Below are 25,797 nucleotides of genomic sequence, written 5' to 3'. Positions count from 1 at the left end.
CTCATGTTGTTGTGACCCCCAATCACAAAATTATTTTCATTGCTACTTCATAACTGTAAATTTGTTACTGTTAGGAATCATAGTGTAAATATCAATATGAAGGATATCTGATATTTGATCCTGTGAGGGGGCCATTTGACCCACCCAAAGGTGTCCCACCTTTGGTAATTTATTTATTTATATTTTTGGCAGTTCATTCATGCTCACGCGATGACTTATGTCTGTCACTCCATTAGTTTATATCCTGTGTAAGGGAAGGGGCTGCCAGTTTTGTATTCTCAGCATCTTACCTCACACTTAGTAACTGCGTGCTGATTACAGGACTCTATTTTACACTCTCAGTTGATTTGAGGGTCATTGACATGATAATTTCTACAATACGGACTGCTGCTTTTAAGCTGAAATTGGAGGCACGCTCGGGTGAGCGTGTGTTCCCTGTGGTCTAGGCATTTGTCTATAAAGGCTGAACAAGGAGGTCTGAGGGGACCAGATAACTCTGAGAGGAGACCCTGTCCCACAGCGGTGTACACACACTTGTGTGTGCCTGGGATGCTTTTGTTTACTTACTTGGTAGGGTTCCTTGTGTGGGGAATTAGTTATAAAACCAGCTCCCCTCTATGTCTGCAATCATGGGGCTAACAAAAAGGAAAACCAATTTGACAATGTCTGGCTTTCTGGCAAAAGGAAAATAAAAAGTAGCCTTTTCATCAACTGCCCTTTGAAAGTGCATCTCTTGGTCAGAGTGGTTCACAGGGAGAAACCTGATGATTCTAAACCTACTTCATATCGGCTCCTGCCGGAGGTGACAGATGGCGTTTCCTCTGGACCAGGACATTGTGGGTAGCCATCAAGGTCAAGCCAGTGTTACATTGTGCTGTTTCTGTCATGGGAACAGACCAGCCTTAGCACATCCTCTCTTCCAGGGAAAAGTCATCAGAAGGGGCCCTCTCTGGGATTCTGGTGGAGTGGGTGATAGGAACGACGCAGAGGGAAGGGCTCTTGACACCAGGCCCTCTTGCAGATCTTCCTATCTCAAGATGCATCTCCAAGGAAACCACTCAGCTTCATGGTGACAACAGATTGCTTTTCCTGCCATTAAGTAGAAGCCAAGTTTCCCTAAGGCAGAAACGTAGGCTTTCCACACCTGTTATCTGCCTGGCCTGTAGGGTGCTCACACTTGCTTGGTGAGGGCAGAGAACATGGCCAAAAGCTGTTAGGCATCAAGTCTGGGATTAGAGAAACTTAAGTTTACTTCCTGGATCTGCCACCTCCCCGATGAGAATTTGGGGGCAACTTCCTTAATAACCTTTAGCTTGTTTTTTCACCTCTGAGGATTTTGCTGGATATGCTATGAATGTTGCTATATAAGGTTTGGTGAGCTGGACCCAATGGTTCAGTCCCTAGCAACAGGAGACGTACCAGAAATGTTTGGTTGTGGGATGGATGCATGGGGTGGGGTCCTCCTCCTTGGATTCAGGGTCAGGAAAGATGCTTGTGCACACCGGAATCCACTGGACGTAAGTTCTCAGGCCTTCCAGGGTCACTACCCATTTAGCTCAACAATAGAGAATAGAGACTAAGCTGGGCAGTGGTGGCGCACACTTTTAATCCCAGCACTCAGGAGGCAGAGGCAGGCGGATTCCTGAGTTTGAGGCCAGCCTGGTCTACAGAGTGAGTTCCAGGACAGCCAGGGCTATACAGAGAAGCCCTGTCTCGAAAAACCAAAAAAAAAAAAAAAAAAAAAAAAAAAAGAAAGAAAGTAGAGACTAATTGTCCTTTCCTGCCATCTTGTAAAACAAGTCCCCAGTTTAGAACTCAGATATCTGCAGATTTAATATCATCAGGAGCCAGGAGCCAGAGCACAGTGCCCCTCGCCCGAAGCCCCTTATTTCTTATTTGTACTCATTTGGGATGTTATTTGTCTCTTTTACTAGCACTTTATTTAAGTTTGTTTGTTTAAGCATACACACACACACACACACACACACTAACTAGGGGGTCAAGCCCAGGACCTTACCATGCTAGGTGAATTCTCTACCACTGTGTTACATCCCAGCTTCCTGGTTTTTGTTTCTTCTGAGGCAGAGAATTATTAAATTGTCTCAAATGGCTTGGAACTCATGACCTGCCTGTCTTAGCCTCCCGAGTGTCTGTAATTTTGTACACCACCATACCTACTTTCTTTGGGACTCCATCAGAGATGCATGTTAATGGAGGGGGGGGGCGCTTGTCGATTGTTCTTGGTCACCAAAAGAACAGGAAGCCTTCCTTATTCTTGGGCTGAAACTCCCATCACAGATGACCTCTAATGAGGTCAGCAGAGCAGAGGCAGCATCCTGCCCTGAAGGGTTGCTGTGTGCCTGGTGTGAATATGACTAAGGAGATACAGGCTGGCTGAGAAGCCCTGCAGAGCCTCAATTAAGGGAGCCCAGTCGATTTGGTGCCCTAGGACTCTATAGGTGCTCCTAGTCCAGTGGCCTGCCAGTCCTGATGTCTGAAGACACTCCTCCTTGGTGTCTTACACAGCACATGTATGTTTTGATATGTGGGGCTTCGGGTCTTAACTTCCTCTGAAGGGAAAGAAGAATGGACAAGACATCTCTAGGGTAGTGCTCCTGTGTGCTCCTCCACACAGGTCATTCAGGCAAGCAGGAGTTGCAGGGTGACTGGGTGATGTATCTGAGGCAGTGAGCGAGGGTTATCACTTATGTATGTGGCTGAACACTTCTCATATATGACTCTATTTAAACCTAACAGCAACCAACTAAGCTATACCCAGCTCTTTTACTCCCTCCCCCCCTTTTAACAGGCTCTTACTATGTAGCCTTAGCTAGCTTAGAACTTGATATGTACACCAGGTTGGCCTTGAACTCACAGACATGTGCCTGTTTCTGTCTCCCAAGTGCTTGGATTAAAGGTGTGTGCCTCCGCTTTTCCGCCTGTTCCTCCACCCACCCCCGCCCGCCCAGAGCCGCTCAGGCTGCACCGCTCTCGCTCTGCCCTGTCAGGCTAGTGCTGCTGTCCCCAGCGTCACCATGATCATCTACCCGGACCTCATCAGCCATGACTAGCTGTTCTCTGACATCTACAAGATCTTGGACAGGCTGTGCCTGGAGGTGGAGGGCAAGATGGTCAGTAGAAGAGAGGGTGCCATTGTTGACTTGCTCATTGGTGGAAATGCCTCCGCAGAAGGTCCGGATGGCACAGGTACTGAGGCAAAAGAGGCCTACAAAAAGCACATCAAAGACTACATGAAATCACTCAAAGGCAAACTTGAAGGACAGAAACCAGAAAGAGTCGAGCCTTTTATGGCTGGAGCTGCAGAGCAGATTAAGCACATCCTTGCTGATATCAATAACTACCAGTTTTTTAACTGGTGAAGACACGAATCCAGACGGTATGGTCACTCTTCTGGACTACCGTGAAGATGGTATGACTCCATGATTTTCTTTAAAGATGGCTTAGACATGGAAAAATGTTAGCAAATTGGTTCTATCACCTGTCACCATAATTGGCTGCTGTTTACCAGCCACACAACACCAGGACTTAGGACAGATGGGACCGATGTCATCTCCAGCTTTTATTTTGACTTTGATTTATTTGGAGTAGTGACATTGCTTTTTTTTTTTTTTTTTTTTTTAAAGAAAGAAAGAAAAAAAAAACATGTCATGTGAGTTGTCTAAAAATAAAGTACATTTAAATTCACTTAAAAAAAAAAAGCCGGGCGTGGTGGCGCACACCTTTAATCCCAGCACTCAGGAGGCAGAGGCAGGCGGATTTCTGAGTTTGAGGTTAGCCTGGTCTACAAAGTGAGTTCCAGGACAGCCAGGGCTATACAGAGAAACCGTGTCTTGAAAAACCAAAAAAAAAAAAAAAAAAAAAAAAAAAAAAAGTGTGTGCCTCCACACCTGGCCTGTTTTCCCTGTTTATAGATAAAGAAATCGCCAGGCATGGTGGCGCACACCTTTAATCCCAGCACTTGGGAGGCAAAAGCAGATTTTTGAGTTCGAGGCCAGCCTGGTCTACAAAGTGAGTTCTAGGACAGCCAGAGCTATACAGAGAAACCCTGTCTCGAAAAAACAAAACAAACAACAAAAAAAGAAATCAAGGCATGGAGAACATTAAAGCTCAAGAACTGAAGCCATTTTTTTTTTTTTTTTTGCTTTTTTAGTAGAGTTGGAATTAAAAAATAAAGTCTTTAAAGTTGGACTTTAAAGCCCGTGTTCTACCACCCCCTACTGGCACTGGTACAGCCCTGGAGGGCAAGCTATGGAGCCACAGACCTGAGAGCCCAGCTTAGCCACACTCGGTCAGTAAGCCTCTCTAACCCTGTTTTCTAATCTGCAGAGGGGAGCCGTCTCACCCGGAGCCTTTCCACTGGGTAGTGGAAAGGATGGAATGAGTATGTTGGTGTACTTAGTACAGTGCTGAGACAGATGAAGGTTCAGAATGTGGGTCTCCCTTTTGGTTTGGAAGGGAGGAAATAGGAGCGATCGCCTTTCTGGCTACACCCTCTACCTTTTAAGCCTCTTCTTCCTTTCAGCTCTCCCCCCCAAACAAACAAACAAACAAACAAACAAACAACTTTTGTGTTAACATTGGGAGTTCCTTGATCCTGGTGTTTTATTTCTTTGTTTAATCAGCTAGGCTGCACAGAAAAGGTAATGCTCTTTAGTGTAAGAGCCTTGCACTAGAATTTAGGAGGCCCTGCCCTGAGTCCTCAGTTTCCTCTTCAGTGAGACCGGAGAGCTGTCCACACACAGGGCTAATGTGCATATGTGGTGCACATGCAGCCACTTCCTGGTTTTACATCCACCGTAGACCATGATTAATCAATTGCAGCATCTTCGTCCGTGATCCTGAATGTGGCACAGAGTCCTCCCTCACACATGGAGGCAATCACTGTCAACTGCTTGGAGCTGACATGACAGTTATCCTCTTGGATATTTCTGGAGCTATTTGCTGTCTAACAACCCTTTTAGCTCAGCCACTGAGGCTCCATCACCATCCCCGGTGGTGCTCTGAGGGCAGGTTTTGGGCTGATTCTAGCCACGGGTGTATCTAGCAGCTCTGTGACCTTGGACAATAGGCTTCCATCCGCTAAGCTCTATTTTTTTAATTTGAAGAATGGGAGTTTCAGCCCATGCTTTCTTTCTCGGCATTGCTGTGAGACTGAAATCACTGTGGTGTTCTTGTAGGCGGGGCCTGGGTTCTCATCACAGCTGCACCCTTTGCATTTAGAATAGAGCCTGACCCAGAGCAGCACAGTAGAATGTTTGAATCTGCAGAAACAGAGGGAACTACAAACCCGTGCAGAATGTCTAGAGGAGTGGTACTCAGTCCTTATGGAATATAAGGGACTGGAGTCTTTTCAGCGTGTACATTCCAGGGCTTTAAGGAGATCAACCAGATGGATGGGTGGGGCCCGGGTATCCTATTTTCTGCAGGCCATCCTGGGAATCCTGCTGCAGGCTGTCTGTTATCTACTCTGTGGGAAGCAGGGCTCAGGATTAGGTGGAAATTAACACCCCGGAGGACTCCCTTTGTGCCCATGGCTTTCCAGGATCAGGCAGTGTTTTTGGAGTTATGAGTGCCTTTGCACCAGGGAGAGAGGTACAGGGAAGGGTGGCTGAGCCTGATTCCCACACTCTGCTGGCTACCTGAGTCACAGGTCTCCAGCTGACAGATGCTCTTGGCTGTTACACTCTGGGCTGTAAGGCAGGCTCAGAAAGGTTAGGGCATGTTTAGGGTCTAAACTATCCATGCAACTCATTCTCAGCTGTCTTGTGAGGATCTTATGTAATTCTCCTCAACTTGAGCCTAAATCATATTCCTTAAGAAGAAGCAATAAATATGAAACTGATTGGTGTGTGTGTGTGTGTGTGTGTGTGTGTGTGGCTCCTAAAACAAGAAGTAGAAAGTAAAAGAGCAAATGTAATGTTTGGGCTTTTTTCTCCCTCTCTCCATTCAGTGAACATAGAGATCTTTGCAAAGCCTCATGTGCTAGAAATGGAAGTCTCTCAACCTTGTGATTCAGTGCGTGGTAATGCAGTTTGTGTGGAGAAGGCTCCTATCACAGGGACCCACATCAACTCTCTGCTTTTGGAAACAGGGCTTAGTGGGCCCAGCCTGCCATTCCTCTGGTCTCCTGACACTGAACACAGACTCACCAGATGACCGCATGACCTTTCTTCCATCCCCAGTGATGGTATCTTGTTTTCATTTTCTCCCTGAGTTCTTCTATGGCGCTCTCTCCCCTCATCTAGGTACTCCACTGCATCAGTCTCATAGACTCTTCTAAGCTATAACAAGTCTACCAGGACCTAGGACAAGCAGGACACTATTATATTTGGGCTAGAGTAGGCCTAGCCTGAGTCACATGACTGCTTTTGCTTGGTCTTAGGTGGCGAGGGATGTTCTGGAGTGTTCTTGTGAAGGGAAGTGTTACCTGGATGGCGCACCTGGAAGTGTCTCCTACAGTCACTACCTAGCTTTCCCCACACTCCCTTCAGAATCCCTATGGGCTCCTTACTGCCTTAGCCTGTGTTTCCTTTCTCACAAGTGAAACCAGATGACTGGGGTGGGCAGTGAATGTGGCTTGGAGTGACCCAGGGAAAGCTGAGCTTCTGATCCTACCCTGCCACAAACTACTTCTGAATGGGTTCATCCATGAACCAGCCCTCAAATTTCTTTTATCTCCCAACCACCAAGAACCCAATCCTTTATTTAGTCCTGGATCTCGGAAGCTAATCTTTTATTTATTTCTACCATAATCCCACTTCAGGCTCTGTATGGCACATTCCACTTGGGGGACAGACAGCTAGGATTTCAGAAAGACCCCAGTTGGGGAAGTGTAAGGGCTTAGGAGGGAAAGTAAAACCAGGCCTGGGATGTTTTGGCTTCACGTGTGAACTGGAGGAAAATTGCAGCTCATCTGGGTTGCTGGGATGGGTAACGAGCTGGGATGGGCAGCTCCCTGATCACTTAGCCACAGGTTCCTCCTCCTCCTCCTCCTCCTCCTCCTCCTCCTCCTCCTCCTCCTCCTCCTCCTCCTCCTCTCTTCTTCTTCTTCTTCTTCTTCTTCTTCTTCTTCTTCTTCTTCTTCTTCTTCTTCTTCTTCTTCTTCTTCTTCTTCTTCTTCTTCTTCTTCCTCCTCATCCCAGCTTGGCTCACTGGGATCACTGGGAGTCACTCTTGCTTGAAGTGTGAGTTGGATCAGGAGCCAATTGCAAAAATCAATGTGGAAGTCAAGAGTCAATCGGGACCAGACCACCTAACATCAGTCAGTTGTACTCCAAGGAGCCCTCAAAGGAATACTTGGCCTCTGGCAGGCTTCCAGAATGTCCTCTCTGTTATCATTCATCCATGCCTGCATTGATTAGTATTTCCCAAGTGTATTTGCCAGGCCCAGGGCTATCACTGGCTACTCTGACCAAAACTTGTCCCTGCCCTCGTAGGCCATGTGGAGAACTAAAGTCATTTAGTGAAAACTTGGATGGAAGGAGGTGTCTTAGTCCGTGTTCTGTTGCTGTGAAGAGATACCACGGAAGCAATTCTTATCAAAGAAAGAGTTCAATTGGGACTTGCATACTTTCAGAGCTTACTTTATTGTCATGATGGGACACAGGAAGACATTTCACTGGAGAGGAAGGTAAGAATTCTTCATCAGGATCCGAGGGGTGGCTTGAGCTCTTGAAACCCCAAGGCCCACCCTCAGTGGCACACTTCCTCCAACAAGGCCATACCTCTTAACCCCTCTTAAGTAACACCACTTCCTAATAACCAAGCATTTAAATACAAGAACCTACGGGGACCATGGGGATTCAAACCACTGAAGTGGGAGAGCCCCCCAAAGGACTTGGAAGCTCCTATCAAGGCAGGGGAAGCCCCTGCTGACACTACAGTTGGGTTGGCTGACTGTTGGAGGGTGAACTGGTATGGGACAGAACTGCAGAGGCACCACCAACCACTCTCCCCCCACACTGTCCTTTCCAGCATCTCCATGTCCCCTTCCAAACCTTAGCTGTGACTTGGGCCTCAGGGACACATAGCATTTGTTCAAGATTCTACTCCAATAACAGGCTTCTGAGTCTGGCCCCGGCCTCCCATCCAGAACCAGGCAGCTGGCGAGTCACTCCCAGAACTCCTCTTTAAGGAAGTAGTCATTAAGTGCATCTGTACATTTTCCCCTGTGGTGTCTTAAAAGGTAAAAGCTTTAGAAAAACAAAATTATCTCATAGGCTTAAACTTTACAGGTAATATTTTATTCCCACACATGCTGAGGCAGATTCAATAATGACTGAACCTTTCATACAAGTTTACAGGAGGAAAAAAAAAACCAAATTAAACAATTTGGAAGACCAGTTACCCAAACTCTTCCCGTGAGTCTCATGCTAAAGTCACTGTGAGAATGTCAGTCAGAAGAGGGGTCCATCCAGTGAATACTGAAAGCAGCTGGTGACAATCTGCATCAAGTCTCCCTCTCAGGAGACTGACAGGTGTAGGCCACTCCAGCAGGCAGAGGGATGGATGAGAAGGAGTGAAGTAGCATCATCCATTCAGGGCTGGAACCATCTTCTCCTCCTATGGTATAGTCAGTTTCCAAGGAGAGCAGCTTGAACCGACTAGGACAAGTCTTCACTCAGTCAAGGACAGACACGGGCAGCAAACCGAGTGGTTTTTGTTTCCAGGAAACAGGGGAGGCTCACAGGGTTCTTACTGGGATCTACCAATGCCCATCAGGTGACAATGGAAGGTTTTGAGATGGAGCCTGAAGTTTGACAGTTCATCTTCTGGTTTTCAAAGACAGATTTTTAAAAAACTTCCAAGGTGTGCTGTAGTGTCTCCACTCTTCTTGAAGTCTTTATCTCCTGTCTCTAGTGTGCAGCAGAAAGCCCTGTGTGCACACAGGCTCAACATTAGGTTGTTGGGTGTTCACAGGAGGTCTGGGATTCGAGGCAATTAATTGTCCATTTCGCTGTGTATTGCTGGAGCACTGAAGTTTTCCTAGAAGAGGAGGCGTCTCCTGGCCTTGCATGGAGGGCGATTAGGTCTGGGGGGACTCAGAGGGCTCGTGGGACTCAGAGGGCTCTGTTCTTGGTGGCTGGGAGGAGGAGATGGAGGGAGAGGCTGCAGTGGTGAGTCTGGAAGCGGCTCCAGCATGCTACTTTGGAGGCTCCAGGTGGACCCCGAAGCAAAACTCTCTGCACCAGGAGAGGCTGAAGGACTCCCGCCATCTGATGAAGAAAATGAGAGATCAAGTTCTGGGTCCAGGCCATCTGGAGCGTTCATCCATGGCATCCCTGAAGGAGAGGCGTATTCCAAGCCCTCGCTGTCTCTTACCGAAGCACTGAAGGATTCTGGCTGGATGACTATGAGGTCCCGGGGCATGTTCAGGAGAGGGGATGCAAGCGGGCGTGAAGGGGAGAACTCAGGATGTCCTGGCCAAGTTGAGTCCTGGAGGCCCTCGGGAACCACGAGGATGGTGTGTCCTGGGAGCGACAATTGCAGGATCGAGTTGGGCTGGGGCTCAATGTGCAGGTAGAAGTCGTCCAGGGGCAGTTGCAGGGCAGAGCCAGAGGTCAGGAACACCACGGAGGTGAGGCAGTCGCTGGAAGTCTCCATACTCCCTTCCAGGTCGTGTTGAGCAGGCTGGTCTAGGTAGAGTTGAGGGTGCTTGGGAGGATTGGGTCCAGGGTCAGCGCTGGTGCTGCGGGGCCTCACTCCCACTATGTTGTGGTGATGTGGGTAGTTGGTAGTTCGTGCCCAAAGAGATGCGATGTTGATGCTGGACCTGTGAGCTGTACCTCTTGCAGGTACAACTATTGTTTGGCCGGCTTTTCCAAGAGACTTTGTAGGCTCTCTGGGAGAGAGCAGATATGATAGGAAGGACTAGCTGATCCAAAGTGTTGGCTGGGAGAAGACCTGAGGTCTTTATATATTCCTGGCTCCCAAGGAAGCTCCGCCCAGGTAGGGCGGGGCCTAGGGCATAGGCCCTGGAGGGGTGGACTGGGTGGGGCAGGATGAGGTTGCAGGGGTAATGAGTGTTGGGGATATCTGGGATCAAGAGAAAAAAACGCCTGAATTTTGTGGCATTACACACAGAAACGTTATCTTGCCACCCCGATCCAGGTTGTCCTGAAGTCTTTGTCCCATCCTAGAAAGTCTCTTCATTCGCAAAAGAAAATGGAAATGCAAATTATCAAAGTGAAACTTCAGTTGTTCTTTGGAGACCAAGCTTGGAACTTAACGACAGTAACTAAAATATTTTTAGGTGCCTATTTTTCTATTAGAAAAATGGCCTCAAATTTGTATTACACTGAAGTACATAAACTGATCTGGGAAAATCCATGGGTGATTTGAGTATTGCCTAGCATGCTGGAGGTCAATGGATTTGATCCTCAGAAACATCAAAAATGTATTCCTGTGAGTACTTTAGAACCAGAGAGTGGGAGACGATAAGAGCAAGATTGAGTCCGAGGCCAGCCTGCTTCATGATGACAACTAGGCCAGTCTGGGTACATAGTTAACTCAAGGCTTAGCCTGGCCTGATTGAATTGTGTCTGAGAAAATTAGTTCCTCCTCACAAGCCATCAAGAGTGGGATGAAAGAGTTCCATTATTAAATGCTTTGTTTGTGTTGAAAATGATAATGAAGCTCTGATCTGCTTGATTTCTAAGTGGCATTGTTGAACATTTTGCTACAGTTCTATGTGTCTGAGACTTGAAACCATTTTGCAGTCTCTCTCCCTTCAGTCCCCTGTAAGAGGTCATCCTCACACATACCAGACAAGCACACAGCTCAAGGGCACAGCCTGGGTCCTTTTTTCCCTAGATTTCTTATTTGTTTACTTATTGACTCTATTTTAGAGGCCCCGGGTAAGTCAGTGTGTGTCTGGCATACTCTGATGGGTGAGTGTACCATACTTTTTCATTTGCATCTCCCTTGAGTTCTTCTAACCATTTAAATGTTAGATCAATGCCACTACTAGTCGAGGATGCTGATAATCATTGGCAAGTTAGGTTCAGCGACAGGATGACAGTCCTGCGATGATTCTGTCTGCTCTGCGGAGTAAGGATTTTGGAAACCGCCTCCCAAAGGCCCCCTCTACGTTTGTTCTCTTCTCCTTCAGTTTTGTGATGACATCTTTGGACACGTGTAAGATAGATGTTGGCATAACTCTTCTTCCTTAGGTTTGTCCACTTTCCTAATTATGCACCACTGTTATGTAGTGACTTTAAAAACACACTTGGCATCTCTCTTTTAAGACAGAGTGCCACATAACCAACCCAATTCGCCTAAAACACAGTTGTAGTTGAGGAAATCCTCCAACTTCTGGGTGACTTCTCTCCACCTCCCAAGGTTGGAACACATGTACCAACGTTTTTTACACCTCCAAAGAACTGGATTCTGGGTGGTCCCTCCCAATGTAAATGAGTCAATCAAGAACAACTCTTCACAGGTGGACTAGATCCCTTGGGGTTTTGTCAATCTCACGTGGAGACAAGCTGATAACCAACCACAGGCACCAGGCACTCCCTGTGTCAAAAGTGTTACCTTCAAATTTTCTCATTCTTTTAAAATAAGTATTTATTTGTTTATGTGCCTGATAGTATGCCTTTGTCAGTTCATACGCCCTATAGGCATGCAAGATCTTGGAGAGAAGAGGGTGTCAGAGTGTCCGCACTTGGATCCACAGGTGGCTAAAAGTCACATGAATGCTGCAAACAGCATTGTAAGTCCTTTGAAGGCAGTGGTTCTCATCCTTCCTAATGCTGGGTCCCATTAATACAGTTCCTTACTTACCCTCCCCAGACATAAAAGTATCTTCATTGCTACTTCATAACTGTAATTTTCCTACTGTTGATATAGTGTGTAAATATCTGATACCCATGATATGCGATAGGTGATCAAAGTGCAAGATTCACTCAAATGCTCAGAGGGACTGAGAGCCTTAGGTAGAGAACCATTCTTCTAAGGGCTGAATCATCTCTCCGGTCCTTCATTCTTCGTTTTTACTTTCTTTGACCCATGGTCTCATGTAGCCCTGGTTGTCTCTGAATGCTCTTTGTAGCTGAGAGTGTATGCACCTCCTGACCCTTGGGCCTTCAGCCATCGGCCTTCACGTGGGTTCTCAGCGGGGCTCCACACACTGGGCCTTTCCTTGTGGTTTTACATGCTACCTTTCACAGTTCACCTCGTGGTTCCCACTCAGGAAGGAGCAGTGTAGCCAGTGCAGCCTTGAATCTTGGTTGTCTTCTCTTTGTGCCCTCAGTGATCTTGCTAAAAGCATGCACCACCACAACCAGTTGACTTAACATCTTGATCCGGAAGTCATGCATTATGTAAAGCCAAGATAGTGATTCAATTTCAGTTTTCATGTACAAAAGCATGGTCTTGTTATATGTTATTAAAAAGTTTGCCTTTTCCACTGAACTCAGTCATCTTCACTGGATTTGTATGTGTTTGTGCATGTGTGTGATTGTGTGTGTTTGAGTGTCACTGGTGTGTGAGGTGCCTTCCTTTGTTTTGAGAGAAATTCTGTTTCCAGTTATGGGTAAGCAGAGGCAATTTCACACAATTAACTTGTTTAGGATGTTTCACACTTATCATTAATATTTGATTTTGGAACTGATGCCAATAATAACATCTTATGTTGATGTATTTTTTACTAGTTCTTGTCTCTGAGATTTTTATTTTACATTGAATTCATATTGGCTCCTTTTATTTTAACTTTTTGAGAGAAGAGAACCTAGACTTCAGGCTACACTAGCTATGCTGGTGTGTTTGTGTTTGGGGTCTGTGTATGTAATTGTATGCACTTGGAGGCCTGAAGAGGGCTCTGGATCTCCAGGAGCTGGGATAGCAGGCAGTTCTTGATGAGCCCTTGAGAGCACCCAGCTATACCACTCTTAGGCATCTATCCAGAAGATGCTCTAACATGTAATAAGGACACATGCTCCACTGTGTTCATTGATGCAGCCTCATTTATAATAGGCAGAAGCTGGAAAGAACCCAGATGTCCCTTAAGAGAGGAACAGATACAGAAAATGTGGTACATTTAGTCAATGGAGTACTACTCATCCGTGAAAAACAATGACTTCATGAAATTTGCAGGCAAATGGATGGAACTTGAAAATATCATTCTGAGTGAGGTAACTCAGTCACAGAAGAACACACAGGGTATGTACTCACTGTTAAGTGGATATTAGCCCAAAAGTTTGGAATAACCAAGATTCAATTTACAGACCATGTGAAGCCTAAGAAGAAGGAAGTCCAAAATGTGTATGCTTTAGGGTATGCTTTAGTGCTTCTTAATTAGAAGAGTGAACAAAACACTCACAGGAGGAAACATGCAGATAATGTGTGGTGCAGAGACTGAAGGAAAGGCCATCCAGAGACTGGCCCACTTGGGGGATCCATCCCACATACAGACACCAAACCCAGATGTTATTGTGGATGCTGGGAAGTGCTTGGTGATAGAAGCCTGATGTAGCTGTCTCCTGAGAGGCTCTGCCAGAGCCTGGCAAATACAGAGGTGGATGCTCACAGCCAACCATTGGACTGAGCAAGAGGTCCCTGATGGAGGAGTTAGAGAAAGGTCCTAAGGAGCTGAGGCGGTTTTCAGCCCCATGGATGGAGCTCCTGGGGACTGGACCACAAACCAAAGAGGACACATAGAGAGACCCGTGGTGCTGGCTGAATATGTGGCAGAGGATGGCCTTGTTGGACATCTGTGGGAGGAAAGGCCTTTGGGCCTGAAGTTATTCAATGCTCCCCAGTGTAAGGGAATGCCAGGCAGGAAGACACGATGAGGTGGATAGGTGGGTGAACATCCTCATAGAGGCAAGGGGAGGAGGGATGGGATAGAGGGTTTTTGAAGGGGAGACCTGTAAAGGAGAAAACATTGAAATGTAAATAAAGAAAATATCCAATTTAAAAAAAAAAAGGAAAAAAGAGAACCCTGTTCTCTCTTACACCATACTTGTCCTAATGACTTTATTTCTCAATTGTAAGTAGTGACTGTTTGTATTCATTTATATAAAGTCCTGTGATGTATAGATCATTAATGATTAAATGAGGCTGTTGTGTGGTATTTAAGAGAAGCCTGCACATACACGAGTTTAAGTTTCTAGAAGGTCTTTATGGCCTTCAACATATTTGGCTGGTGCTGGGAGCCTAATCATAAACTTAATTTCTGCTTTCCTTCTGGTTGGTGGTTGTTAGGAAGTGAAGTTTCAGGGGCAGGCTTGTAACCTGGGGGGTGCAGAGCTGTTGGGGAATATCCTGGAAACTGGTACTAGACACAGGTCTTGTTGGGAGGTATCCTGGAAACTGGTGGTAGGTATGGGCTTGTTAGGTCAGGCTCTCTAAGACGGAGTGTGAACCCAAAAGATCTGGTCTGTCAAAATCACATTTAGAGACTTGCCCAGAACAGTAGTCTTTGATGGATTAGGTCTTTGTTTTGGATGTGTTGCTATCCACTTGTTGACTTTTAACACCTGAGTGGTGGTACTTCCATCATGGAGCCAGTTGTGCTAAGGTCTGGGGCCCTGTTACAAACCTAATGAGCCTGCTTTTCACCTCACGTCCAAATCATTTTGTGGTGAAAACATTTAAAATTTCTCTTTTAGTAATTCTGAACTCTAAGGCACAGTTTTATTTTCCTTTAACAGGGTCTCATTATTTTGCTCTGGTCAGCCTGGAAATCACAATGCAGACCCAATGGCCTTGAATTCAAAATCTACTGTTTAGCATCTGCTTCTGTGAGTGCTGGAATTAAAGCCTGCACTATCGTTCCCCCATACTACAGAATTACAATAGCGTGTACATGATTTGTTCTTTCTCTCTTAAGCTCCTTTTCCCACCCTCATCTATTTTGATATATACATTTTATTAGTTTATGAGTGGAGTTTGATGTGCAAACTTTGCTTTGGTATAGTCTTCCTCCTCCTCCTCCTCCTCCTCCTTCTTCTGGCTTTTCGAGACAGGGTTTCTCTGTGTAGCCCTGGCTGTCCTGGAACTCATTATGTAGACCAGGCTGGCCTCGAACTCAGAAATCCACCTGCCTCTGCCTCCCGAGTGCTGGGATTAAAGGCATGCACCACTACGCCCAGCTTGGTATAGTCATTTTAAAAGTAAGAAATGGAACTGTTGCTATTTGTTGGAGTGCAAACTTGAACACACAGAAATCACTCCCTTCTACCCCTCAAGAGCTCAGGAACGAATGGCCCCTGACAGCCTGCCTGCCCCTGACAGCCTGCCTGGTCCACATTTCCTGCTTAAGCAGATTTTCTGTTTGTTCATTTGTTTGTTTTTGAGGCAGAGTTTCTCTGTGTAGCTCTGCCTGACCTGGAATTTGATCTCTGGACCAGACAGGACTCAACAGAGATCTGCCTGCCTCTGCCTCCCCACTGCCCTGCAAGGCTTCTTCTTCCTTTGTTTTTCATTTATTCCAGATGGTTATGAGTCACCATGTGACTCCTATGAATTGAACTCAGGAACTCTGGAAGAACATTCAGTGTTCCTAACCTCTGTGCCATCTCCCCAACCCCACTGAAGGCTTCTTAAGTACCTGTCCTAATACTGTGTGTATAGGTTTTTGCTCTTCTTAAGTACCTGTCCTAATACTGTGTGTTGTAAAGGCTCTGTCTTACTGCACTTAGTGACCTGGATTTCTAAGCAATTGTCCATCTGCTGGTATAAATGGTGCCTCCTGTTTTTGTTTTTTGTTTTTCCCTCCTTTTCCCCCATGGTCCTGTGGAACCCAAGCTGACCTTGAACTTGCTCTGTAGTTGAGACTGTGTTTTATCTTCTGCTCATTCTGCATTACCCTGAAATTACAGTTAAATACCACTTCAACCAGCGCAAATAAGCTTTTTTGTTTGTTTTTGTTTTTGTTTTTGTTTTTCGAGACAGGGTTTCTCTGTGTAGCCCTGGCTGTCCTGGCACTCACTTTGTAGACCAGGCTGGCCTCGAACTCAGAAATCTGCCTGCCTCTGCCTCCAAAGTGCTGGGATTAAAGGTGTGAGCCACCATCCCTGGCACAAATGAGCTGTTTAAGTGTACTCGACATAAAGGTTTAGTTTGAAAATGCAGATAGTGATCCATTTCAGTTTTTCTCATATGCAGATCCAATAAATTGTCCTACTACACTTTATTGAAAACTTTAACCTTTCCTACTAATTGGCAGTATTTCCAACATTACGTAGTCTCCTGCTTTTATGCTGTGTTTCCCTATAGTAGGATTACAAGGAGGTTGGTGTGAATTTGGTAAAAGGAGAGACAGAGGAAGGAAAAGAAAAATACCAATTTATTTTCTCTTTCTGTCTTTCTCTCTAACTTTAATTATTTCAATGCCTATTTTAATGATGGTTCCTCAATGCTTTAACTACACTTTTAGCCACCACCCGCCAGAGGTAGTAGAAAAGTCAGGATACTAGGGAAGTGGACCTGTTTACAAATGGTTGTTTGGAGCAACTGCTATCTGTGTTGTCTGGAAATTGGCAGTTGAGGTCACAGGTTGGCAGCAGCAGCTAGATCCACTTGCAAACACTTCTCCGATGTAACATCATTCCAGTTTAGAAGAGACAGGATAGCTTCCGGTGGCAGGACCTAATAGGAACGTCCAGGCAGGAGGGATTCTGACAAATATGGGTGCTAGGAGCTGTGCCTCTCATGACAGAGCAAAGATCAGGGTCCAGGAGAGACCAACAAGTGTTTCGCTATGTAAGCAAGCCAAGAGCAGCCTCTTTCCCTGGCAGTGAGTCCCCTTTACACTCCCTCCAGATATCGCTTGTTCTCCAATGGCCTTGCCTTGCCTCAGCATGTGTCTTGCCTCAGCAGGCGGATCTGTCTCAGCTGACCTCACTCTGCCAATCAGCCTGAGTCTGTGGAAGTGGCAAGAAACTGCAACACACCACCAGAAATATTTTGGTCTGATTCTTTCCTTGGAGTCCTGACAAATTTAGCTCAACTATGCAGCATAAGGCAGACTAATTAATACCTGCTTGTAGTTAGTGAAGTCCCCTTCATCACACGTCCTTCCACCTGCTTGCTTCAGCAGAGCATCCTTTCTCCTTTGTCTGCTGCTGGGAAAAGTTTCTTCATGAGTCTGTGTTACAAAAAAAATCTATACAATGCAACTGACTTTCCAAACAAATCTTAGGTTTCCTCTCTCTCTCTCTCTCTCTCTCTCTCTCTCTCTCTCTCCCTCCCTCCCTCCCCCCTCCCTCTGTCTCTCTCTCATTTTTGTAAGACAGGGCTTTTGTGGGCCCAGCTAGCCTCAAATTCAGGGATCTGCCTGTCTCTGCTTTGTGAGTACTGAGACCAACAGCATGTACCAACACCACCAGGCCCAACCCATTCTTTCAGCCCCTATATCATGTCAGCTCCAACATCAGCTGACAGACCTTGCTGCTTCTGTGTTATTTTCATTTTGTGATTATGTGCACCTGTAAGCTGTTCCCCACGGTGTCTTAAAGCTTCAAGAAAACAAAATTATGGCATAGGCTTAAACTTTACAGGTAATATTTTATTTCCATACACGATGAGGCAAATTCAACAATGACTGAACATTTCATACAAGTTTACTGGAGATAAAAAAATTTTACTAAGTTAAAAATATAAAACAATTTGGAAGAACACTAACCCCAAACACTTTCCATGAATCTAATGCTAAAGTCGAAAAGAGCGATCCATCCAGTGAATACTGAACACAGCTGGTGACAATCTGCATCAAGTCTCCCTCTGAGGAGACTGACAGGTGAAGACCACTCCAGCAGGCAGAGGGATGGATGAGAAGAAGGGAAGACATCATCCATTCAGGGCTGGAACCATCTTCTCCTCCTATGGTATTGTCAGTTTCTGAGGAGAGCAGCTTGAACCAACCTGGATAAGTCTTTATTCAGCCACGGAAAAACAGTAAGGACAGACACTGGCAGCAGAGCAAACCCAGTGGTTTCTTGCTTTGGGAGAAACAGTAGAGCTGTCAGGTTTCTTACCGGGAACCACCAAGGATGGGGAAATGGAAGGTTTTGAGATAAAGCTCCAAGTTTGTCAATCCATCTTCTGGTTGTCAAAGGCAGATTTTTTTTTTTAAACTTCCAAGCTATGATGTAGTGTCTCCACACTTCTTGAAGACTTTATCTCCTGTCTCTAGTGTGCAGCAGAAAGCACTGTGTGCACACAGGCTCAACATTAGGTTGTTGGGTGTCCACAGGAGGTCTGGGAGTCCGGGTAATTAATTGTTCATGTTGGTGTGTGTTGCTGGAGCTGTCCATTTTTCCTAGAAGAGGAGGCGCCTCCTGGCCTTGCATGGAGGGCAAGTAGGTCTCACAGGACTCAGAGGGCACTGTTCTTGGTGACTAGGAGGAGGAGATGGAGGGAGAGGCTGCAGAGGCGAGTCTGGAAGAGGCTTCAGCATGCTGCCTTTGAGATTCCAGGTGGACCACAGAGCATAACTCTCAGCAGCAGGAGAGGCTGAAGGACTCCAGCCATCTGGGACTTGACCACCTAGTGAAGAAGATGAGAGATGAAGGCCTGGGTCCAGGCCATCTGGAGCGTTCATCCACGGCATCCCTGAGGGAGAGGCGTATTCCAAGCCCTTGCTGTCTCTTACTGAAGAACTGAAGGATCCCGTCTGGCTGTGTATGAGTTCCCAGCGCATGTCCAGGAGAGTTGACCCAAGCGGGCTGGTGGGCGAGATCTCAGCCTGTCCTTGCCAGGTCGAGGGCTGGATAGGCCGTTCCAGGTCCCACTGAGCAGGCTGCTGTAGTTGGAGGCGAGGGTGCTTGGCAGGAGTGGGCCCGAGGTCAGCGCTGGTGCTGCTGGGCCTCACTCCCTCCATGTTGTGATTTTGTTTGCACTTGGTGGGTGGTGCCTAAAGAGGTGCGATACTGGTGATGGACCTCTTTCAGGTACAACTCTTGTCTAGCAGGCTTTTTCAAGAGAATCAGTGGGCTCTCTGGGAGAGAGCAGATTTTTATCAGAAGGACTAGCTCATCTGGAGTGTTGCCTGGGAGAGGACCTTGGTTCTTTATGTAGGAAGCTCCACCTAGGTAAGGTGGAGCCTAGAAATCAGGCCCTCAGAGGCTGTGGCAGGGAGGAGGATTGTTGGGAATATCTGGGTTTCAGAGAAGGAAATCAGCCTTTGAATGTCCTTATGCCTTTATTGACATCACACAGAGGAAAATTATTTTCCCAACCCCTGCCGGGTTGTCATGAACTCTGTCCCATCTCTACCTAGAAATGTGTGTTTGTGTGTGTGTGCATGTTCATATGTGGGTGTGTTTGTTTCTGGAGGTGCAGGTGGGGTGTGGCAAGGGAATGTTGGGAGATTTGGGGGTTTAGAAAAGGAATTTGCTCCTGGGTGTCCCTATAGTTTACATTGCCTTTATTTGTGGCATCACATACAGGAAAACTATTTTTTCACCTCCTGGCACGTTGACATGAACTCTTTGTCCATTCCCACCTAGAAATTTTATCCACAAAACAAAATTGAAATGGAAATTACTAAAAAGAAACTTCCATTGTTCCTTGGAGATCAAGCTTGGTACTTAACTCCAATAACTAAGACATTTGTATTTGCCTATTTTTCAATTAGATAATTGACCCAAATTTGTATTAAATTGAAGGACATAATTGATCTGGGAAAATATATAAGTGATTGAATAATTGCCTAGCATGCTGGAGGTCAATGGATTTGATCCCCAGAAATATCAAAAAAGTATTCCTGTGAATAGTTTAGAGCATCCACAACCACAAGTTGGGAGACAGGATCAGCAAGATTATGAGTTCAAGGTCAGCTTCCTACATAGTGACAACTAGGGCAGTCTGGATACACAGTGACCTCAAGGCTAGCCTGGACTGCTTGAATCATATCTGAGAAATTAGTTCATCCTTACAAGTCATTACGGGTGGGAAAATTTTTTTCAGAATTAAATCCTTTGTTTGTGTTGAAAATGATCAGATCTGTATAATTTCTAAGTGGCATTTTTTGGGCATTTGTTCTATTTACATATATCTGGGACTTGAAACCATTTTTAGGCTCTCTCTCTCCTCTCCCCCTTCAGTCCTCTGTTAGAGATCATCTTCACACACACCAGACAAGCACAACAGCTCAGGGACACAGCCTGGGCACTTCTTTTGCTATGTTTATTATTTTCTTATTTATTGACTATATTTTAGAGGCCTCGGCTAAGTCAATGTAGTGTCTGGTGTACTTGCTATGTAGCCCTGCTCTCTGATGGGTGAGTTTACCACACTTTTATTTGCATTTCTACTGAGTAGCCACTTAAATGTTAGATCAATGCAGTTACTATGGGAATATATTGACATCTATTGGTGATAAAGGTTAAGTGACAGGAAGACAGCCCTGTCAAGATACTCTCTGCCATGCTGAGTAAGCATTTTGGAAAATGTCTCCCATAGGCCTCCCCAAATATGTTCATTTTGCCTTTGGTTTCGTGATGCCATTCTCTGCATGTGTAAGACAGACTTTGGCATGACTCATGCCCCATTGCCCTGTCCTCTTCATCGGCTTTGTTCATTTTCCTAAGTATGTGCCACTGTAATTTTATGACTTTAAAAATACATTTAGCAGCCGGGTGTGGTGGCGCACGCCTTTAATCCCAGCACTCAGGAGGCAGAGGCAGGCAGATTTCTGAGTTGGAGGCCAGCCTGGTCTACAAAGTGAGTTCCAGGACAGTCAGAGCTATACAGAGAAACCCTGTCTCAAAAAACCAAAACCAAAAAACCAAACCAAACCAAACAAAACAAAACAAAAAAACAACCCCCCCAAAAAACCCAAAACAAAATAAACCATTTAGCATTTCTTTTTTTTTTCTTTTTCTTTCTTTTTTTTTTTTTAAAGACACAGTGCCATGTAACCAACCTGATTCGCCTAAAAAGCTGTATAGTTGAGGATAGCCTCAAACTTCTAGTGACTTCTCTCCACCTCCCAAGGGCTGGATTACTTGTGCAAGATATTTCCTCCTCCAAAGAACGGGATTCAGGGTAGGTTTTCCCACTTCAAACAATTCAATCAAGAACAACCCCTCACAGGTGGACTACATCCCTGTGTGTTTGTCAATCCCACATGGAGACAAACTGTTAACCTACCATAGCCACCAGGTGCTCCCTGTGTCAAAAAATTTTTAACTTCTCATTTTCTCATTTTTTAAACCCATATATTTATTGGTTTATGTACCTGTTAGTTTGCCTTTGCTAGTTCATAGGCCCTTCAGGCATGCAAGAGAGAAGAGGGGGTCAGGTAGTCTAGATTTGGAGTCACAGGTGGCTAAGAGTCTTGTGAATGCTGCAAAAGTTGTAAGTCCTTTTAAGGCAGTAGTTCTCACCTTTCTGATCCTGGGACCCTTTAATATAGTTCCTCATGTTGTGGTGATCCCCATCCTCCTCAGACATAAAAGTATTTTCATTGCTACTTACTAATGTAATTTTGCTACTGTTAGAATAAAGTAAATATCTGATATGCAGGATGTCTGATAGGAGATCACCTGGCAAGAGTCATTGAAAAGCTCTGAAGGGTATAGGTGGGGAACCACTCTTCTGATGAGAGGTCAAATCTTATACGTTCAGACCCCATTTTATAGAACCTGACCTAAGTTTGAACTCAAATAAACTAACAGGCTGATACCTAGCATTAGTTTTTAAGTTGTCCCCCAACAAAACCTGAGCCTAGCTCCAGTCTCTAGGCTAATCCCCAATAAGACTAGAGTTTCCAGGTTACACTTCCAAGAAGGCCAGGTTATTCCTCTAACAAACCTGCACCCCCAGGTTACAAGCCTACTTCCTGCCTACCTATCACCAATGCATAGGGAAGCAGAAATCAAATTATATGACACCCAGCATTAGCCAATTATGTTAAAGGCTACAGTAGCTTTCCAATTAAATGCTTGCATACTTATCCCTTGCTTGCTGCTTACTATAAAGCCTTGCCCAGATAGATATTCAGGGCTCCCTCCCGACCAAAACTGTCCTGTGTGATGGTGGTGCATTGGCGGGTGGGCTGATCTAGCTTGAATAGAAGGCTGTTAACTCTCTCCTTGCCTATTCAATATAGTACTTGAAGTCCTAGCCAGAGCAATTAGGCAACAAAACGAGGTCAAAGGGATACAAATTGGAAACGAAGAAGTAAAAATATCACTATTTGCAGATGATATGATAGTATATATAAGTGACCCTAAAAATTCCACCAGAGAACTCCTAAAACTGCTAAACAACTTCACCAATGTGCTGATATATGAAATTAACTCAAACAAATCAGTAGCCTTCTTCTTCTCAAAGAATAAACAGGCTGAAAAAGAAATTAGGGAAATGATTCCCTTCACTATAGTCACAAACAGTATAAAATACCTTGGTGTGACTCTAACCAAGCAAGTGAAAGATCTTTATGACAAGAACTTCAAGGCTCTGAAGAAAGAAATCAAAGATCTCAGAAGATGGAAAGACCTCCCCTGCTCATGGATTGGCAGGATTAATATAGTAAAAATGGTCACCTTGCTGAAAGCAATCTATAGCTTCAGTGCAGTCCCCATCAGAATTCCAACTCAATTCTTTATAGAGTTGGAAAGAGCAATTTGCAAATTTATTTTGAATAACAAAAACTCAAGTATATCGAAAACTATTCTCAATAATAAAAGAACTTCTGGGGGAATCACAATCCCTGACCACAAGCTGTATTACAAAGCAATAGTGATTAAAAACTGTAGGGTATTGGTACTGAGGCAGGCAGGAAGATCAATGGAATAGAATTGAAGACCCAGAAATGAACCCATACACCTATGGTCACTGATCTTGGTCAAAGGAGCTAAAACCATCCAGTGGAAAAAAGACAGCATTTTCAACAAATGGTGCTGGTTCAATTGGCAGTCAGCATGTAGAAGAATGTAAATCGATCTATTCTTATCTCCTTGTACAATACTCAAGTCCAAGTGTATCAAGGATCTCTACATGAAACCAGATACACTGAAACTAATGGGAGAGAAAGAAGGGGAAAGCCTCAAATACATGGGCACAGGGAAAAAATTCCTGAACAGAACACCAATGGCTTCTCCTCTAAGATCAACAATAGAAAAATGGGACCTCTTAAAATTGCAAAGCTTCTGTAAGGCAAAGGGCATGGTCCATAGTACAAAATGGCAACCAACAGATTGGGAAAGGATCTTTACCAATCCTACATCCAAGAAAGGGCTAATATTCAATATATACAAATAACTCAAGAAGTTAGCCTTTAGAGAATCAAATAACCATATTAAAAATGGGGTACAGAGGTAAACAAAGAATTCTCAACTGAAGAATATCAAATGGCCGAGAAGCACCTAAAGAAATGTTCAACATCCTTAGTCATCAGGGAAATGAAAAGCGAAACAATCGTGAGTTTCCACCCCACACCAGTCAGAATGGCTAAGATAAAAAATTCAGGTGACTACTATAAATCAGGCTGCTATGAACATAGTGGGCTCAGCTACACTACTCCTGGGCATATACCCAAAAGATGCTCCAACATGTAACAAGGACACATGCCCCACTGTGTTCATAGAATCCTTATTTACAATATGCTGGAAAGAACCCAGATATCTCTCAACAGAAGTATGGATACCGAAAATGTGATACATTTACACAGTGGAGTACTACTCTGCTATTAAAAAAATGACTTCATAAAATTCTTTGGCAAATGGATGGAACTAGAAAATATCATCCTGAGTAAGTTAACCCAATCACAGAAGAACACACATGCTATGCACTCACTGATAAGTGGATATTAGCTCCAAAGCTTGGAATATCCAAGATACAATTCATAGACCACATGGAGATCAAGAAGGAAGACCAAAATGTGAATGATTCACTTCTTCTTAGAAGGGAAAACAAAATACTCTTGGGAGCAAATACAAAGACAAATGTGGAGCAGAGACTGAAGGAAAGGCCATCCAAAGACTGCCCCACCTAGGGATTCATTCCATATACAGTCACCAAATGCAGACAGTATTGTGACTGCTAAGAAGAAGTGCATGCCGACAGGATCCTGATATAGCTTTCTCCAAAGAGGCTCTGTCAGAGCCTGTCAAATACAGAAGCAGATGCTCTCTCAGCTAACCATTGGACTGAGCAGTGGGTCCCCAATGGAGAAGTTAGAAAAAGGACTGAAGGAGCTGAAGGGGTTTGCAACCCTAAAGGAAGAACAACAAGATCAAACAACCAGACTCTCCAGATCTCCCAGGGACTAAATCACTAACCAAAGAGTATACGTGAAGAGACCCATGGCTCCAGCCTCGTATGTAGCAGAGGATGGCCTTGTTGGGCATCAATGGGAGAAGAAGTCCTCGGTCCTGTGAAGGCTTGATGCCCCAGTGGAGGGGAATGGGATGGTGGGGAGTTGGGAGTGGGTGGGGAAACACCTTCATAAAAGCAGGGGGAGGGGGATGGGATGGGGTTTTGGGGGGAGTATGAAGAACTGGGAAAGGGGATAAATTTTGAAATGTTTAAAAAAAAAAAAAAAGATCGTGCTGTGAGTTGCATCAGACTGGCTGGCTCCTGTCTGGTTTTCTTGGGGATCACTAACACTTGGTTAGGAAGTTCCTCATGTCTTACAGGAGTATCAGTCTGGAGGATATTGAAACCAATACAACTAGTCTAGGTATTTGTGTTTTTATGTTTGCAACAGTGTTGAGATTCCTGCTTCTTGATTGTCTGAGCACTGAATTGGTCTGAGCTTTCTGTGTGAGATCTGCAGAGTGGACACAAGCTTGTGTAATGTAAATGTGATAACTTTTCCAGCCCTGCTGAGGTGATTTATTTCTGCTGAGGTGTGGCTTCTGTTGCCATAGTAATTCTTCTAGGTTTGAGCTCTGCTGAGGAATTTGAGTGTAGGAAGTTTTCTATGTAGTCTGAGCACGTGAGTGCTTGTGCCTTGGCACAAAAACCTTGTGATTTGTGTGGTGGCTAATTTGTCTGAATGTTAAAACTTTTGTGAGATCTACAGAGCATAACAAAAGTGTGTGTAAAGATAAGTGACTTATGTTGCCATGGTGATTTTTCCATGTTGGAGTAAACATCTGTGCATTACTGAGGGTTGTCATTTGTGTGAGCACCAACTTGTGGTTGGTTTTTGTTACTGTGGGCTGTATCTTTTTCTGGTTTTGGTCTTTGTTGCTAGTTGTCTCTTTTCACAGATTCTGAGTGACACCACATTGTCTTCTGTGCGTGCCACCTTCTGGTTGGTTCTTGTTACTGCAGACAGTATCTTTTTCTGGTTTTGGTCAATTTTTGTTTCTGGTTGTGCCTTTTTCTGTTCATTGATTCTAAATGACCCCATCCTTCTGGGAACAAGGCCTTGAATTGGTTTCTGTGGCTGGTTTCCAGTTAGGACAGATGAGTCTGGGAGCTATGGCTAAGTCTGGGCCAGGAGACATTCTGAGTCTTAGTATGGGGTGGACATTGGCTCAGGGGAGCTGAGAGACACCCACCAATATGGTTCTTTTTTGTGTGGGTGTGCACCAGTTTCTGGTTATTTCTCATTTCTGCCTTATAGAAAGAGAAGGTTCATTTGTGTTTTGGGATTTAGAGAGGTCTTTTTCACGAGAATTACTTTCTGGTTGTTTCTTGTCTCTACTTGGTAGAGAGGGAAGGTTACATTTGTGTTTCTCTGTTATTGTATTTAGGGTTTTTGTTGTTGTTGTTACAAAGTGACTTTGACAGGTGTATTAACATGGGACAGACACCTTCAATCCCTTTGGACTTGCTTCTCAGTGACTTTGAGGATTTTAAAGGAATGAGGGG

General features: G+C 44.9%; 1 protein-coding gene and 1 pseudogene across 1 annotated transcript; one reads left to right on the top strand and one right to left on the bottom strand.

The window, feature by feature from the left end:
• Positions 1-3,035: 3,035 nt before the first annotated feature.
• LOC110302577 (translationally-controlled tumor protein-like) lies at positions 3,036-3,482 on the top strand (annotated as a pseudogene).
• A 5,524-nt stretch (positions 3,483-9,006) lies between these two features.
• LOC110302425 (proline-rich protein 23A3-like) lies at positions 9,007-10,939 on the bottom strand. Its single transcript, XM_085828325.1, has 2 exons — positions 10,926-10,939; positions 9,007-9,862 (listed from the first exon to the last, which is right to left on the bottom strand). The coding sequence occupies exons 1-2, from the start codon at positions 10,937-10,939 to the stop codon at positions 9,007-9,009; spliced, it is 870 nt and encodes a 289-aa protein (XP_085684451.1).
• Positions 10,940-25,797: the final 14,858 nt, after the last annotated feature.

The sequence above is a fragment of the Mus caroli genome, unplaced genomic scaffold (assembly GCF_978045245.1).
Source record: "Mus caroli unplaced genomic scaffold, Mus_caroli_1 scaffold_11, whole genome shotgun sequence".
Classification (NCBI taxonomy): Eukaryota; Metazoa; Chordata; class Mammalia; order Rodentia; family Muridae; genus Mus; species Mus caroli.
Note: the sequence above shows the minus strand (reverse complement) of the source record. Positions and strands in the feature narration are given on the sequence as shown.